A 19,298-nucleotide genomic window follows, 5' to 3' on the forward strand; every position below is an offset into this window, starting at 1 on the left:
CTGTTGCAAGAGTTAAAATATTTGTAGGTAAATACATACATAATTCTAAAATAAGGGTAATAAGAATGAAACTAATGTCCAAGGACATGATCTCTTACCAGAACATACTAACCCCACATCCTTATCATGTGAGCAGTTGTAGCTGATAGGAGATGTTGGGCAGAGTTGAATCTGAGTCTCGTTGCCTCCACACTGGATCTCCTCTGACCACACCTGGCCCTCTCCCTCTCCAAATGCAGCTGCTCCCAGCACCTCTACAGGAGCCCCACAGCCCAGCTGTCGGCACACAACCTCTGCATCCTGCTGGTTAAATGTGGTACTGCACATTGTTTCCCAGGTGATCCCATGTTCCACCTCCACTCTCCCAGAGCACTTGTGGGAACCATTCACTAGCCTGGGAACTCTGTGTTCTGTGTGGAAATAATTAGAACTTTGTATTGTGAAACCAAAACCTCATGCATCATGCATAATGTGGTTCATTTAAATAATGGAACAGGTATTTACATAATTATACTGCAGCCACTTCTTCACCTTACCTGAACAGGTGACTGCAATATTGTCTTTAGGCTGGCATGTGTGCTCGCCCAATCCCTTATGAGAACAGGACTTCAGTTTGGTCTCCCATCCCACACAGCCAACCTCAGCCATCAAGACTCTCCCTGCTCCCTCTCCAAAGTGGGCATCTGACAGGGAATCTACAGCATCACCACAGCCCAACTCTTTACACACAACTGCTGTATCAAAGTGGTCCCAATAAGCATCACACACTGTGCCCCACTCTCCCTCATGATAAACCTCCACTCTCCCAGAGCAGTGACTGGGCCCATCCACCAACCTCACTGTATCTGTGGGAGTGAGAAAATAGAGATACATCTCAGCTCTTACTGACTCAGTGAAATATCAATAGAAGGAATATTGAACAATAATTGTTCCATTTTGTACCCTTAGATTACCGTTACAAACTAATCCAACATCGTGCTTGTGAGAGCAGTTGTGTGAGGGTGTAGATGTTGGGCAGAGTTGAATCTGAGTCTCGTTGCCTCCACACTGGATCTCCTCTGACCACACCTGGCCCTCTCCCTCTCCAAATGCAGCTGCTCCCAGCACCTCTACAGGAGCCCCACAGCCCAGCTGTCGACACACAACCTCTGCATCCTGCTGGTCAAATGTGGTACTGCATACAGTGTGTCTGGTCTCCTTATGAAGCAGCTCCACTCTCCCAGAGCAGTGAGAACGGCCCACCAGTTGGACTCCTGCAATTCGGCATTTTTTGATGATAAAAATTTAGTCATATTATGATAATGGACAGGTGTAATAAGGCCTGTGATTAACTAAATTATCAATGCTTTCAGTTAGCCCACCTGAGCAGATGACTCCTGCATCCTGGTGATGACTACAGTTTTCTGCACCCCATCTTTGTGCGTTGCAGTTCTTCACTGTTGACTCAGACCCCACACACTCCACATCACTCATCCAAATTCCTCCTGAGCCCTGTTCAAACTGAGCACCTTTGAGAGCTTCTACAGCCTCTCCACAGCCCAGCTCTCTACACACCACTGCAGCATCATGCAGGTCCCATCCGTTATCACACACTGTGCCCCACTGTCCTCTGTGTAGAACTTCAACTCTTCCAGAACAGCGACTGCTGCCATTCACCAACCTCATAGCAGCTAGGGTGGGAAAAAAGAGATGATAATGTATTTGGGAAATATGGCAGTTATCATGAATCCAATAACAATATATTTTATTTGTACCTCCGCAGATCAGTCCTATATCATTCTCATGTGAGCAGTTGTGGTTCATAGGGGATGTTGGGCAGAGGTGAATCTGAGTCTCGTTGCCTCCACACAGGATCTCCTCTGACCACACCTGGCCCTCTCCCTCTCCAAATGCAGCTGCTCCCAGCACCTCTACAGGAGCCCCACAGTCCAGCTGTCGACATACAACCTCTGCATCCTGCAGGTCAAATGTGGCGTTGCATACAGTATAGGTGGTCTCATTTTGGAGTAACTGAACTCTTCCCGAACAGTAACTGGTACCATCAGCCAGTCTAGGCACAAGGTGAGCTGAGTTTGACAGAAAAAAATAAACCATGTGTTATTTACATGAGGCTTCACAGTGGTTTCATACATTCTTTCACAATTGTCCAGTTTAGTTACTGAAAAGTCTGCCTTCAAAAAAATTTTGTCACGGCCCTGCCTGGCTCCTCCTCCTGTCTCTGTTTTGGACCTGTCTCCAACACGTGAGCTGGGCACAGGTGTTCAGAGTTGCACTAACTACTTCCTGGTTTGGGCCTTTAAAAAGTGCTTCAGTGCGACATGAAATGTGGTGTTCATAAGAGACATAATCCATCCAATGCTGTCCACCATTCATTTTCAGTTTTGCAATAGGTTGTTGATATTTGTACTTAACAGCCAATGAAATGCTGCCCCGCCCTTACATACTGTACACTTTGTTAATTGGTTGGAATTGTTAATGGCTTGTTGTAAGCCACTTGGCTTGTTCACCGTTTACAGAGCAGTGAGGACTGTCTACAAACATCAGAATGTTGTTGCTTTTTTGTGACACAAGGGTCACAAAGTGCTTTAGAAGAGCAGGTAGCACCAAACAAGAAAGAAAACTTACAAAATGACATATACAAAGTGAAACAAGATGTGCAAAAACACCAATCTGTTTTGGACTAACACTTTGGATATTCTGAAGGATAAATAAATAAATAATATGATGTTAAAAAATGACTTTGGGCCAAAGTGTTGACCCCAACCAAAATAACACCAATACCAAGTTTCAGTTAGCTTGAAAGTGTCTTTTTTTCAGAGGTGAACTCTTGGCTTACAGTAACTGAATAAGAAAAGGAACAGGCTTACCAATATACTGCATGTGTTTACACAAAAGTATAAATTACAGTTTTTTTCAACTGCTTACACACTAAATCTTTGCTTGTCACACAATTTTTTAAACATGTCCTCTAAACATCATAACCCGACACCAAATCTGCAAAACCATACACTAATTCTCAGTGTTTGACTCAGTTTTCAATTGACTAAAACACATTTTGCAAAACACCACACACAATTTTCTACCTAACACACAAAAATCTACTACAAAACTTGATTTCGTTCTTCAAACACAACCCATCAAAATGCCACACTAAATCACCAGTGCTTCACTCTTTCTCTTCACATGTGCAAACACTCTTTACTTTAATGAACACCATCCAATCATTGCCTTAGTATAGGTCTATGAATAGATATACTCTCTAGGTATAGACCCTTTCAATCTGCTCCTAGAGGATTTCCGGTTGAAATATTCAGAACCAATGCAGATACTTTACAGTTTTTTTCAACTGCTTACACACTAAATCTTTGCTTGTCACACAATTTTCTAAACATGTCCTCCAAACATCATAACCCGACACCAAATCTGCAAAACCATACACTAATTCTCAGTGACTCAGTTTTCAATTGACTAAAACACATTTTGCAAAACACCACACACAGATTTCTACCTAACACACAAAAATCTAACAGGAAGTAACTTGATTTCGTTCTTCAAACACAACCCATCAAAATGCCACACTAAATCACCAGTGCTTCACTCTTTCTCTTCACATGTGCAAACACTCTTTACTTTACTTTACTGAACACCATCCAATCATTGCCTTATAGGTAGTATAGGTCTATGAATAGATATACTCTCTATATAGGTATAGACCCTTTCAATCTGCTCCTAGAGGATTTCCGGTTGAAATATTCAGAACCAATGCAGATACTTTGAAAATTACAGTAATCGGACTTTAGCTTACAGTAATGTTCTACAAAAAGTTGACTTTATGTAAAATTTGTCTTTTTCTCTATTTTTGTCCCCATGTTACAGTACTATTAGCTCAATACATTTGTCTGTGCCTCCAGAAATGCCTTAGGAACGCTTACTGTAGAATTGTTTGTTTCTGCAGTTGAAAGGGTCTATAGGCCTATGAATACATACTGTACACAACCCCCCCCCCCCCCCACACACACACACACACACTTGTTTCAAAACTCCATGTACATCTGGTGGTCACTGTATTCTTCTTTGCTTTTTTTCTTGTTTGCTGTAAAATACTGTATTCACAACAGCAAATTATTTAGGAAAAATCACTATTTTTGGTTTCAATATTGCTTGCATTGTTACTGTGTATTTCAACTTCTCTTTGTTGATACCGTAACTTTCACTCTTGTATGGAAATTAGGGCTGTCAATCGATTAAAACAATTAATCTAATTAATTACATACTCTGTGATTAATTACAGTTTTTTACAATTGTTTACACACGTTTTCAAAACTCTGTGTCTATTTTTCAAAACTCCACACACAAAACCCACAATTGCTCACACAAAATGCAAAATGCCTCAAATCTCCAGCAAAATGACACACTACATTCAAAATGTCAAAAACACATGTTTAAATCAAACATTCGCCTCACATTACAAACACTTTTGTCATAATATGACATTTTGGATACATCATATACACACTGTTGCTCAAAACCTAACGCTCTTCTGTCTTTCATAGGCTTTATGTATTTCCATACAAGAGTGAAAGTTACGGTACAGAGAGAAGTTGAAATACACAGAATTATTGAAATATTTTGCTGTTGCAAATACAGTATTTTACAGCAACAAGAACAAAGCAAAGCAAAATACAATGACCACCAGATGTACATGGAGTTCTGAAAAAGCTGATCTTGCCTAAGACGGAAATGACTGACTACTATCAAATTACTTTGCTTTTTCCAAAGAAAAGTGTGTGTGTGTGTTTACTGTATGTGTGCGGGGGGGGGGGGGGGGGTAACTTGGGGAGACACAAAAATATAGTAAAGACAAGTTTTACTGTACATAAAGTCGACTTTTTGTAGAACATTCCTTTCAAAGTATCTGCATTGGTTCTGAACACTTCAACCGTATTGGATTTCAATCCATACCTAGAGAGTACAGTATGTCTACTCATAGGCCTATACTAAGGCAATGATTGGATGGTGTTCAGTAAAGTAATGAGTGTTTGCACATGTGAAGAGAAAGAGTGAAGCACTGGTGATTTAGTGTGGCATTTTGATGGGTTGTGTTTGAAGAACGAAATCAAGTTACTTCCTGTTAGATTTCTGTGTGTTAGGTAGAAAATTGTGTGTGGTGTTTTGCAAAATGTGTTTTAGTCAATTGAAAACTGAGTCAAACACTGAGAATTAGTGTATGGTTTTGCAGATTTGGTGTCAGGTTATGATGTTTGGAGGACATGTTTAGAAAATTGTGTGACAAGCAAAGATTTAGTGTGTAAGCAGTTGAAAAAAACTGTAATCTAAATTAATTGCATATATATTTTTTGCTGTGAAAGTATTTGAAATATTTAAATTCTAATGAATCATTGAATAATCAGCATTAGTGACATTAAAGTTCAAAAACTCTTTTATTATTATTTTCACTGTTCAAATAATTGCCATAATAATCTATGATATGACCTAATATGCTAAGGAAACAAATTCAAAAGTGCTTCGGGAAGAAGTTTTTTTTTCACATACAAGGCATTTCATTGCAGAGGACTTTATTTTCATCACTTTATTTTTTATCAACACCATCAGGCCATTTTTTAAAAGTAAATGTTCCAATCAATGATCCAGGCAGCACGTTTTCTTCTCTCTCCTTCATATTACAGTCTAAATTTTACTGACTAGAACGGCTCGGGGTCAAAGGTCATATGGAATCGATTAATCTGCACTAATTTTTTTAATCAGTTAATTTTTCTCAAATTAATTAATCGAAATTAATCAGTTATTTTGACAGCCCTAATGGAAATACAAATAGAAAGCCTAAGACAGAAGAGCTTTAGGTTTTGAGCAACAGTGTGTACATGATGTATCCAAAATGTCTTATTATGACAAAAGTGTTTGTAATGTGAGGCTAATGTTTGCTTTAAACATGTGTTTTTGACATTTTGAATGTTGTGTGTCATTTTGCTGGAGATTTGGGGCATTTTGCATTTTGTGTGAGCAGTTGTGGGTTTTGTGTGTGGAGTTTTGAAAAATAGACACAGAGTTTTGAAAACGTGTGTAAACAATTGTAAAAAACTGTATACAATATTAATCATGTTCATCTTCAGTTTGAGTTTGTGAGGTTATGAATATGTCCTCCGTTCCTTGAAGGAAAACACGAGACATTAAAAAATGGGAGGTCACTCTCAGATGATGTGACCATTCTGAACTAATTTCTACGGAGCCCAGGAGGTGTCATTGCAAGATATTTTTGTGTATCGAGAGAATGTGCGCTCATTTTACTAAATCGTGCACACACGTTTTACTAAATTGTGCACTCATTTTACGAAATTGTGCTCTCAATTTAGTAAATTGTGCTCTCAATTTAGTAAATCGTGCGCACTATTTAGTAAATTGTGCTCTCAATTTAGTAAATCGTGCGCACTATTTAGTAAAACATGCACAAAGCTAACTCTGGTGCAATGCATCAAATGTTTACATTTATGTTTTAATTGCACACTGTCCCTTACAAATAAATTGAAATTGAAATTGAAATAGAAAATTGTGCGCACGATTTGCTAAATTTTAGGAGTTTTTTTGGCGGGCTATAAATAGCCGCATCACAAACCAGTCCGACCTCATGTACTGTACATTCTGAAGCAATCAAATAAGTTTCCGACCTCTGACTCACACATTAAGTGACGTGAATGATGCGGAATGATGACTGTTGAATGATGATGTTTTCACTGGGAAAAAGTTTTTTCCGATGCCCATGAACGCTAGGTTCGACTCACCACCAGGATGCATCGAAAACATGATTGGCAGTCATGAACACAAGCCGACAACGGAAGTTGGATAATGACGTGTCCCTAATGTCGGGAGTGCTCATCAAGCCGATGCTACAGAATATAGGAATAGCCCTGATAATAGGACGTGCTAATTGCCATCAGGGTGCGAGATGAGTGTGAGTTGGGGAAAGGCATGAGAGGCGTTTGCAGTCAGGTGTGCTTATCCAGGCCCAGCGATGGGTTGTCATCGAGGATCGAGTACCACACTTATTATTAGGATTATTACTATGGAAACTGGTTGACCTGTCCAGCATTGAAGCGTGTTTGATGTCCAGGCATGTCTGTGTTTAGGCTCCACTTTGATGGTTGCGGGCAGCTTTTGGACTGCAAGACCATGCTGATTTTCTGTGCACCAGATAAATGAATAGCACATAGTGACCACAGATGCGTGCATGCCCACAACAGTCTCCTCACCAGGTGGCAGAGCTGTGGGGAGTGTAAGACACCCTGGTGGTTGATAAATGCCACCATCGCTGTGTTGTCTGCTTTGATTCAGACATGACAACCCAACAGTTGGGGTGCAGAGGTGTTTCAGAGCAAGAAACACTGCGTATATCTCTAGTGTGTTGATGTGGAGGCTCATTCACACACCACTGACACTCCTGTCCTCTTACACGGCCCTCCAGCTGTGGAGGGAGCTGTCTGGGGTCGCTCCTAATCAACAGTTCACCCTGTTCAGGTTCACACCAGTGCTAACTGTCTCTGGGCAATGTCAGGCAATGCCAGTAGGACAGTGCAATCCAACACTGTCTTTTCAATCTGAGCAGCTTGTGACGGCCAGTAAGCCTAGCAGTCTTTGGCATGAGCGCACACTGGCGATCTCTCCCAGGCTATGCAAGCATGAATATCTGCCTTTTGATTACTTGTCTGTTAGGAAGTCAAGGCCCAGCAACCAACTCGCAATTAGTGTAAGGAAACTGTGTTGTCCAGACCAGAGTCCATAACTTAGGTGTGTATGATAGTGTGGTAGTCAAAGTGTATGACCTAATGGTGGATGCAATGCAAGAAGACACCAGCTTACCTCCAAGTACCAGACCAGCACTCAGGATCCTTCCCATACCCATATGCTTCAGCTTCACTCACACTGGCGTCCCTCACACATCCACCAGCCATACTTCTCCCATCCCAGGGGCCCCACACACTAGTGCTACACCCATATCTGGGGCCACTCACACAGGGGCCAACCTATCCTAGGGGTCCCTCATACAGCTCACACATTGGGCACGCTTCCAATGGCCTTACGGCAACCCATCCCACTTCTGACACCATATGTAGCGAAGGGAGAGAACAGTGACCCCATCGGGCCTGGAACCCAGGTCTCCAGAGTACTAGATCTGCAGCTTAGCAGGCAGGCTTATTGGTGTGGCATTCAGAGCACATACTCAACCGTACTGACGCCACTCCATCACAGAGCCAAACACAAAGTAAATCCAAAACGGGGAGAGGTCAAATCCAACAAAGGGTCCAGGGCTGAAACAAAGAGAAACTGGTAGGCCTTCCCCACTATGCCAAACTACATCCTCCATTAAAGCTCCTTATGGCTTTAAATAGCTACCAGGTGAACAAAGCAAACTGGTGTCCCCTTGTGGATGAGGTGTGTTTGTGAAAGTGTACTGTCTACCTGAGTGCACAGACAGCATATCGTAACAGTGTCAGATTGGCTATCACATACTTGGGGTTGAAGTTGAGCCCAGGACCTTCCAGCCTCCGAGTGACCGAAAGAGAGCACTTTGATCATTTCACCCATAAGCCCAGCTGGCTGTGGTGACTGAGAGTGGCCGCCAAGTGGCGCTCTAGGAATGTATGTGAGCACTAGAAGAAGCTAGTTGCCCTGAGCTGGACACTAAGCAATCAATCTGAATGGCAATTGTTTCAAAAGACGCCGTAGTCACACATCTGGCCATCTCCCTCTCTAAATGCAGCTGCTCTCAGCACCTCTACAGGAGCCCCACAGTCCAGCTGTCGACACACAAGAGCCAGCTCAACTTTAAAGCAACCCCAAAGAGTTTTTTGTACCTTAAAATAATGTTTCCAAATTTTTTTGTAAAAAAAAAAGAATACAACTTAAAGTGACAGGAACATTTCCAGTTGTATTGAACACCATAAACAGGAGTCCTTCAGGAGTTCAACACTCCACAGACTCCAAGAGAGGCCGTCCAAGAGTGGGCAGAGGCATCATTGGCTTTGCGGCCCTCTATCAGCTATAACCGCACTTTGTAAGTTGCCAGATAGGGTAGCGGATCTGTAGTTCAGTAGTAATTAAAAAGGTAGATTGGGGGGTTTGGGGGTGATGAAATTGTGTGTATGTATGGGGGGGAGGGTGGTGTGTGTGTATGTGGTGTGTGAGTTTGGGGGGTATGGACATTCACAGTTTTATTTTATTTTGTTTGCGACGTTTCGAGCCGTGCGAACCACAGCACCTCATTTGCGACGATGGACAATGTGTCCTGCATAACAGTTGCCACAAAGGTGCATCGCACACATCATGGTTGGTTTTCATGAACACAAACCTACAACCTAGCACAAGCAGGATACTGACATGTCCCTAGTGTCTGGCTGTGGTGGGCGTGCTCATCTAGCTGATGCTACATAATAGAGCCCTGATAATATGACGTATTTCTATCAGGGTGGCCCACGCATGGTTAGCAGTCATGACCACAAGCTGACAGTCTAGCACAAGCAGCGTACTGACTCTGTGTCTGTCTACAGCAGAAAAAGCCTGACGGCTCGGCCTTAGCGTGCACAAGGCGGACTGCGGAAGCCACACTACCAGCTACACTGACCACTCGTCAGCACCATGCCATCACCTGCCTATCGGGTTACCACTACTCAAATAAAATGCGCCCAAGAGTAGCCTGGATGCTACGAGCCTGTCAGGACTCTGCCTGCTCCTTGTCGTTTGCTCCCATGAAGCATGCCATCTACAGCCAGGCTGTAGAGTTAGTCAGCTGAAGCTCTTGTGACACTGGTAAATCAGTCAGCAAATACCTGCCACTCAGTGGTGCAAGAAGTGGGTATGCGCTATATGCGGCGCATAAGGGCGCAGCACCGTGGGGGCGCCAAAGCGATGGTAAAATAAATAAATAAATAATAATAATAATATATTTGGTATATTCTATATGTAGCCACTGTTTTACGTTTCTACATAATTTCTGCATTTCCTCAATGTTAAATAACATTTTAGAGGACTAACAGGCTAGAGTAGGCGCCCTATCTCATAAGATTCCATCATAGAATTTTGACATAGAAAAGAGAGTGGGGGCGCCGTGAGCGCTGAGTGAGCAGGTAGCCTACGAGTAGTGAGTTTGGATGGATAATGCATGAAAGCTGTAGGGGGCTAAAAATAGAAAAAGAAAGGGAAAATGAGATGGCATGTCAATGGATGCGACAGTAGTTAAATAAGTGGATGGTAAAAAGCAACAGGTAGGATTTAAAGTGTGACATCTGTGCTTGGAGGCAAATGTTTCATGTTCATGTTATTCATGTTACCAGACTAACTAGCGTTTGCTAAGCATATGCCAATTGAAACATAACCAATTCCATTAAGATATCTAGGTGGCTATGCTCATACTGAACTTTTAATGGCAAACTGCAAACAGAAATGTCACGCTAGCAACAACTCATTACATGTTTCCATTTCCTAACAATCCTAATATTAATAGCTTAATATTGTGCTGTCAATGTGGCAAACAAAGGCTAGAGTTGGATCAGCCTTATCCTTTGTGAGCAACAGCTGGCAAAAGGACGTTATTAGAACCTTTTAGACTCTTAAAGTGACAATGCACAATGCACCACACCATTTAACAATACTTCGGTTAAGTTCAAATTGGTAGAATTTCTTAAAAAATAATGATTTACACTAATAGTGTAAATTATTGGCCTTTTGTTTGACTTTACTTGTTTGTGTTTTTTTTTTTTGGGGGGGGTGCAAATTTGTTGTTGCATACCCCTCAAAAAATGGGTAGCTGCGCCCCTGCTGCCACTTCATAGAGTAGAGAGACTTTGTAGACCGTTCTCTTGCAGTCTGAATAGTTTCAATGACTGAGGGCGGTATCCCAGTTCTCAGTGGTCTCGCCTACTCAGGGACCAGGCAGATAGACTGGCCGTGCAGCATTAACCTGAGGCCCATCCAGGTTTGGGTTGATCAGTGTGGGGTGAAAGGTATGATTGAGTGGCCCTCTGTCTTCACGCTGGGATGAGCTCGAGCTGGGATGAGCTCGAGTGGGGGAAAGGCATAGAGGAGCATTTTCGGTCAGTTGTGTGCTAACGTATCCAGGCCCAGTGATAGGTTGTCGTTGAGAATCGAGAACCACGCCTATTATTAGGCAGTCTCTCTCTATGTAAACAGGTTGACTTGTCCAGCACCAAAGTGTCACCTCTGTGTTCAGGTGCCACTCTGACAGTTGCGGGCAGCGTCTGGACCGCACGTCCACAACCAAGTTCTGTGCACTGGGCATGAATTGCACCAGGTGGCTCAGGTGACACGCACACACACGCACACACACACACGCACGTACACACACGCACACACACACACACACACACACACACACACAAACGCATACACAAACACACGTGTAGCACACACACGCACTCATGAATAAGCATACACACTTACAACATAAATAGTTTTGTGTGGCACTATAGTAAACTAACTTTCACCACCCACAGTATTCACTGTATGTAAGGACACATTCACCAAAAGTTCTGTCCACTCGTGTGCCTGTGTCTCAACACACAGATCCATTTCAGTACCATGCCTGTTCACACGTGTTATCCACCCATTATATCTGAAAACAGCCTCTAAATCCACTTTAACTACCTTGTAAATAAACATCACCTAAACTTCAAGTGTACTGAAATTATTTTATTAAAATTCAACACATGCAGTGCGCGCGCGCGCACACACACACACACACACACACACACACACACACACAGACAGAATCAAAGTAAATACAAAAACATGGAGCAGCTAGGCTACATTTATTTTCTGCAGACAGGTCATACAGAGCTGAACGGCGGTCATAGATCTAGTTCCATTTAATTGCATTTCATTCACACTGCAGTTATAATACCAGCCATGTAGTACCATTTCAATATAATAATAATAATGGAGTTAATATTATTTAATAATATTAATATTTAATTAATAGTTAATATTAATTCAATTTTTGTAATTTAATGATTTAATAATGAATATATGAATTAGATTAAATTAGGTGCATGGTTATGCTGCTTACCTGAACAGATGACTCCAGCATCTTCATCATGTCCACAGTTGCTGCTACCCCACCCCCTGTGGCCACAGCTCTTCAGTGTGGACTCTGATCCCTTACAGCTCACATCATCCATCCAGATGGTCCCTGATCCTGCTCCAAAGTGAGCTTCTATCAGAGCCTGTACAGCATCACCACAGTCCAGCTCTCTACACATCACCTCAGCATCAGTCATATCCCACTCATCATCACACACGGTGCCCCACTCTCCTGCATGATACACCTCCACTCTCCCAGAGCATCGACTGCCTCCATTCACCAACCTCACAGTACCTAAAGGAGAGACAGAGACAAAGAGATAAATATGATAAATCAACTCTTATAACGTTAGCGCTAGGGTGGCCAGACTTCAGGCTTTAGGGAGGACAGTCCTGATTTTCAATGCCCTGTCCTGCGTCCTGCGCAACATCAAGTATTTGTCCGTATTTGTCCTCCTTTTTGAGACAGGCTTGAAGAGCGGAGTTCTAGAATCTTTGCTGGGTCGCAGCACAATGTCCAATGCCGTAACATATAAAGTCTAACAAATGATTGGCTAAAAGCGGTGTCAGATAAATATCTGAGCAGATATCATTGGTTAAAGAACACACACAAGGGCGGACTGGCAATCTGTGTGTTCTGGAAAAGTCCAGAACGGCCGTCCATTCCACGGCCGTTGACTGCCTGGCTCAGTGCCTCATCGGCCAAGTAGGGATACGGTCTAGCTCTCCACATAAAATGTGCTGAACAAGAAGTTCACTGGAAACAAAAAACTCTTGGATACAGCCAGGAAAGAACTAGCCTGGCTTAATTGCCTTCCTACGTACTTCCGCTCGATTTTAATCTCCCTCCACCACTCCGTCTGGGATTCCGGCCATTGGCCGCGTTTGCAGCGGTAGATTCGACTCCGTGCCAATCAGCGAGCAGGAGGCGGGAGTTGTGAGAGACGACGTCGAGATTCTGCGCTGTGTTTGAATTGTAGTCCTCGAGGAGTTTGGCAATGGCATAAGTTAATGAAGCAATTCAGTCCGTGCTGGCTACGCTTCCAAATATTCAGGACCTGAACTCCGAACAAAAAGAGTGTTTAACACATTTTATTTCGGGCAAAGATGTCGTGGCCCTACTCTATGGGATTTGGGAAACGTTTGATTTGTATCGCGCAGTAGCCTCGATATTAAATTACAGCATGTGCGGCAGACCCGGTATGAATGAAGCGGCGTGTTTTCAATGATCACATCTAGCTTTGACAATTGTGATGATATTGTATCGCTGAGGCTATTTGCCCCAGTGTTGGGCTTTCTGTGTTCCCGGCGTGTGCGTGTGTGTGTGCGCGAGTGTTTGTGTCTCCCTCTCCCTCCTGTGTCATGGAATGTGTCAATGAGTGCTGATGTGTTTTGATTGGGGGGAGGTGTCCGGGAGGGAATATTTAGGTGTGTGGATAGGTTAGCGATTGCTAAGGGGAGGGAATAGAATAGGGGGTTCTAAGACATCTAAGTTTAGTCAGAGTAGAAGTGGATTACGTGCGACTGAGTTGTGTTGCGTTGTGTTGTTGGCCGATGAGTGTGAATGACGAGTGATTGAGACCGTGATTTATCAGCGATCATTTTGTTGTTTTGTAGTGGACACCTCCTGTTGCCCGTGCACTAGCCTGTACATCTATAGGAAATAAACTACCGGAGTTTTGGAACGATATATCAGCCTCCCCGTCTCCTAACTTCTCATCGGCGTTACAATATGTTATCTTCAACCTTACTGTTGAATAGTTATTTGCTATTCTTCCACTAACTCTTACATTTGTATCGCAAAGCTGGCATGGTCATTTACATCCATCTTGTTCGCTTTGGTGGGGAATGATAATTGTTGTGGGCAATTTCTGAGTGTTGTAGTGTAGCTTACTTCACGATCGAGCTGGCGCATAACATACGTCACGGCCAAACTTTAGCGATTGGGTGAAATCAGATCCAATCGTTTCAAACTTCTACAGAGTCCACGCATCCAGCTTGCAAACGTTCGTCAATAGCCGAGATCCCAGACCCTTGTAGAAGCGAAGCTTACCAAGGGGATGGCAAATTGCCAGGCTAGGAAAGAACAGAAGTATTGCAGATAGATAATCAACTATTTTGGTGAGTACACTAGTCTTATGATTTCACTGATGGGCTACATGAAATATTTATATTTATTGGCTTGAAAACAACAGTTGCTATGTTGTTATTTGTACCAGTCCCTGCAGGTTATACTGTAAACAGGCCCAGGGGCAGTGGGGGCTTGGAAGCCATGATAACAGAGGCGCTGTTGTCTCCTGAGCTGCTACAGAGGGTGAATGTGGAGTTTGCTTAGGTGGACTGCTGCACACTCACTCACTCACTCCAAAAAAAAACATTTTTTTATTATGTATGTTACCTGTTATTTGTTTTTACATTTAAGTCCACACATGTTATGCTTTGTGGCACTCTGCACTTTAAATGATTAATCTCAGTGGTAAGTTTTTGAACACCACAAGGTATTGAATAAATACAAATACTGTGAACAAACACTTTTTGACTTTTCATTAATATTTTTTCCTATTCAGCTACACAAACATCATCTTTAAACCACACAAAATTGTATTGTAAATGAGAGTATACCAGAGTCCTATGTACACCATAGTAATTTATTGATATGCCGCATATGTCCTGCTTTTTGGTGTTATGGAAATGGTCACTCATGGCAGCCATGGTCTACTGGTTAGCACTTCGGACTTGTAACCGGAGCGTTGCCAGTTCGAACCCCGACCAGTAGGAATGGCTGAAGTGCCCTTGAGCAAGGCACCTAACCCCTCACTGCTCCCCGAGCGCCGCTGTTGTTGCAGGCAGCTCACTGCGCCGGGATTAGTGTGTGCTTCACCTCACTGTGTGTTCACTGTGTGCTGAGTGTGTTTCACGGATTTGGATAAATGCAGAGAACAAATTTCCCTCACGGGATCAAAAAAGTATATATACTTATACTATACTTATACCCTAGTTAGCGCGTTAGTGCTAGGCAGTCATACTAACTTGATGTATCTATATCTCTATTCAGAATATGAGCCTGGAATTGGAGAACTGGGATGTGATTATGGGGCGTGTTTCAACCGATACAGGGAAAAATGCCTCTGCCTAAGCAGACCTAACCAATCAGAGCAACAAAATACTTATTGTGAATCCTGTAGGGACAACAGCCAAAACATTGACAAACGCCTTAATCCCTGTTTAGTGTTTTTAAAGTTATTGCGACCTCTTGGACTCTACCTTGTTTCTGATATTGTTTTGACTTTTGTTTGCTTGACAAGAACCTTTCATTAAACAAATCATTAAACACACACACACACACAACAGAAGCACACACACAGTAGCACAAATACTGTACACAGACACACAGGTACCCCCCCTCCCCCCAAACACACACATACACACACATTTAACATTTAGAAATTGACACACAAGCACAGGAATGAACACATACACACACACACACATACACACATACACACACACACACACAAACACACACACACACACACACACACACACACACACACACACACACACACACACACTCACCTAGATACACATACCATAAATTGCAAAGGTAGGGAATAGAGTAGGAGATGGAGACCAATTGACAAGCATGATTTATTATGACCGCCGCACAGTGAAGCAGCAGTCATATAGAGTTATATATAGAGTTTTTTCTACTGGATTTTTTAATTAATTTATTTATTTTCATATTTTTTTTCTTCCGTAATTTTGTGTCAACAATTCCCTGGACACTGAAAGACCGGGGTGCACGAAACTTGGTGGGCATGTAGCCCCACAAGGATGACACGTAACCATTGTTTTTTGATCCGTTTTTGACACCCACACTAGGGTGGTTCACAAAATTTATTTTCACCAAATTTTGCCAGATCACATTTTGTCTTGTTCCAATTGGCATTGTAAGCATCTGCACCAAAAATGGAGTCAATTGCTGCACATTTAGGGGTGGCACACTTTTTCACAATATTGACACACACACAATACATGATGTATTGGCATAAGTCTTCTGTATATGGATAAAAGAATTGCAGATGCTGCATTGAATAGCATTGGACGACATTTGTGGTATCTATCAGAAGAACTCCTCGCCCTGGCATTTCTTGATGCTTGCGTTGATGCTGAAAAAAAGAGACAATGCTGAGAAATCTTGAAAGACGCCCTGGGAAGATGCTCAAAGATTTGATGCCAAGTCTTTCTTCCACAAGAGCAGTACAGCTGCCATCTCTTGCCTCATCACTTGCTGCTCAATCCACTTCTTTGAGGTTCTTACTGAAGGCCAAATGGATGGCAAAAGTAACCCTGATGATGTGAGGTCCATTATCACAGATCAGAAACTGCGTCAAAAAGTTAATTCCTTGAAGGTCATCAACGACAGCGCAGAGAGAGGAGTCATCATACTGCGAATAGTGTTTGAACTGTTCTAATGTTCTTGCTCATTTAGTACTTATTAAGTACAGGGAGAGATTATTAATGACCATACTTATCTTTTATATCGTTCAAGTTTCTGGTTCCTGCAAAAGTTATGCATTCTTAGGTTGAGCAATTGTGAAAAAGTGTGCCACCCTTTACTGGCGTCCTATTGGCTCAATTTTTGGTACAGATGTTCAAAATGTCAATAGGAACAAGGCAAAATGCGATCTGGCAAAATTTGGAAAACTTTTACTTATACCATATTGTGAACCACCTTAACCCACACACACACATAAAGACACACAAACATAGTAGACATGCACAAACATGCATACACACAGGCGACCATGCAAATACTCACATGCACACACACAGGCATGCACACACACACACAAATCAACACAAACACGTATGCGCACCCAAGTCAAACACACCCACAAGCACGCACACATACACACATAAACACACAAACACGCACACATACACACACACACACATGTATAAAAACACACAAATGCAGGCACACGCACACACACACACACACATAAACACACACACACACAGACATACCCCATTACCCCCCCCCACACACACACACACACACACTCACAAGTGAACACGCACACACACACACACACTCACAAGCGAACACACACACATAGAGAGAAGCACACATACACAAAAGCAAACGCACACATGCACACACTCATTTACATACACAAAAGTTGCAAGAGTAGATGAAGGAGTAGGAGATAAAGACAAACTGACAAGAGTGATTCATTTTTTTGGAGAGAATATGTAGGACTGAGTGGCGGTCATATTTTGTACCGCTTTGCGGTACATCTAGTTACAGTAAGTATTTATATCTATAGATAGTGTATATAGTAGTTATATCTATAAATGATTTAAAAACGGAGGTAAATGTGAAGATGAGCACCCACACAAAAGAAAGAATGATACCAAGAGAGAAAAAGAAATCATGATACAGAGGAAAAGATGGTGACTTCAAGAGAGGGTAACAAGCCCATGTCACACAAGGGACCATATGAGCTGATCAAAGGAAACAAACCAATTTGATATCATTTAATTCAAACAGCAACAAAGTAACCAACACAAACAAGACCGAGGCACAACAGCCATGTACCAAAATAAGCGCCCAACTCACTGAATGGTACTGAAACACACCTAAAGCATCACTAATTGGCCACCTACCAAATGGCTATAAAATGGCCTCCTACCACCACGTGCTCCGCAATGGATATGAACAATTGCTGGAGCAACATTCAAATCCGACCCAAGCAAGGTACAACACACAACACAACAGTTCACTTATGGCCTAATACCACACAACACATAGCTGCTGAATTCACTTTACTTGTATAGCAACCACATGTTATTGGGAACAATGCAATTACTCAAATACTGTACACGTCCACACATAAAGCAGCAGAAATTAATATTCTTCATAAAAATAAGCAAGATATGGTATGCTTGCCTAAAATTCTACATCATTATTTAAAAGCTCAGTGTAAACTCCATACTGTAGAGGAACTGCCATTCTCAATAAAAACAACTAACATTCCTAAAGCATTGACATAACTACTGAAAGCTACAATCACAAGTCGCTCTACAAGTTGCTCTACAATATGTAGAATGGGCTGATATACATTAGTACTAAAATGTATGCACATAGGCAAGCACACCACTGTGACAGAATGCTGTTTAGATTTCAGACTTCAAACCTTTCAACATAACTAAGAGACTGACTACATAAATTAAGAAATCTGATCATATTTTGGTGAAAGTATCATTTGATTTTGTGGAATAAATCATATCCTACCTTGTTGGTTGGTTAGAGCCACAGAGGCCAAGAGAATGATCCACAGGCAGCCCTCCATCTTCATCTCCCCCAGCAGAAGCTCTGAGTTTGGGGCTCAGCAGACTGCACAACCCTCACCTCTGCTCTCCCAGACTCACTGACACAGCTGTGCTCTCCTCTCCTCACCTAGACCCTATGCGTATCCCTGAGCCGCCAATCACACTCGATGTGACCATATTAGCAGAGCGATAGGAAATCATCAAAAACATTTCGGTGGCAAATCAGAAGACGCTGTTTAGACTGCGCTCCATATATGTCAAACTGGTAGTGAGCACAGAGAGAGAGAGAGAGGGAGAGAGAGAGATAGAGAGAGCGCGTCTCTACAGTCAGCCCACCCCCTGTGCATGCTCATCATTGAAGTCACACAGACGCATCCTTGTGGTCAGGAAGTCACTGCACCTACCAAAGATTTGTGCTTGTTGGAGGGGGGGGGGGGGGTGCAGGTGGCATACAGTGTGTAAACAGGAGCTGTTGCTCCTGCCAAAGCAAAACAGTGTCAGTCAATAACCGTAAACATGATCAACATGAGCTTGAGAATAGTTTTGAAAAAAATATAGATGTATATTTTACCATGCGGAAGAATGTAAAAGAATGAAGAATGTGTGCATCCTTATTTACACTACTCTTCTTTCCAAAGTGTGTTTGGTAATAATGATAGCAATTCGAAATTTTTTTTAAGAAGTCTTTAGTGGCTGCTCAGGAGAGGTCACAGTTTCTCCCTGCAAGTGGAGAGCCAAAGCCAAAAGCTTCACGATATGTGCGGTCTTGTGTTGTGTAAAATAATTCTAAATGAATAAGTGAAAAAGGAATCAATTGGCCTAATCCATTTTAAATTCAGAATGGACATACA

At 42.3% G+C, this 19,298-nt stretch overlaps 1 protein-coding gene across 7 annotated transcripts in view; it reads right to left on the reverse strand.

Moving 5' to 3' along the window:
- LOC143136259 (scavenger receptor cysteine-rich type 1 protein M130-like) overlaps window positions 1–19,298 on the reverse strand; it is a 46,666-nt gene that overhangs the window by 7,696 nt on the left and 19,672 nt on the right. For 6 of the 7 annotated variants that reach the window (XR_012989284.1, XM_076296864.1, XM_076296862.1 and 3 more), the window contains exons 3-8: window positions 12,095–12,403; window positions 1,755–2,066; window positions 1,362–1,670; window positions 954–1,253; window positions 537–845; window positions 99–410 (exon numbers count right to left, since the gene is read on the reverse strand). Coding sequence is in view for 6 of the 7 variants with exons in the window: in XM_076296864.1 (XP_076152979.1) it covers window positions 99–410; window positions 537–845; window positions 954–1,253; window positions 1,362–1,670; window positions 1,755–2,066; window positions 12,095–12,403 (1,851 nt within the window). In the remaining variant the exon portion in view is untranslated. Of the gene's footprint in view, window positions 1–98; window positions 411–536; window positions 846–953; window positions 1,254–1,361; window positions 1,671–1,754; window positions 2,067–12,094; window positions 12,404–18,409; window positions 18,520–19,298 lie in introns of those variants that run through there. The other variant, XM_076296866.1, reaches the window with a different exon arrangement.

This window comes from Alosa pseudoharengus, unplaced genomic scaffold, assembly GCF_046254945.1.
Source record: "Alosa pseudoharengus isolate Yale_2024_CS ecotype anadromous, Long Island Sound unplaced genomic scaffold, YU_APseudo_1.1 YU_APseudo_1.1_scf_20, whole genome shotgun sequence".
Classification (NCBI taxonomy): domain Eukaryota; kingdom Metazoa; phylum Chordata; class Actinopteri; order Clupeiformes; family Clupeidae; genus Alosa; species Alosa pseudoharengus.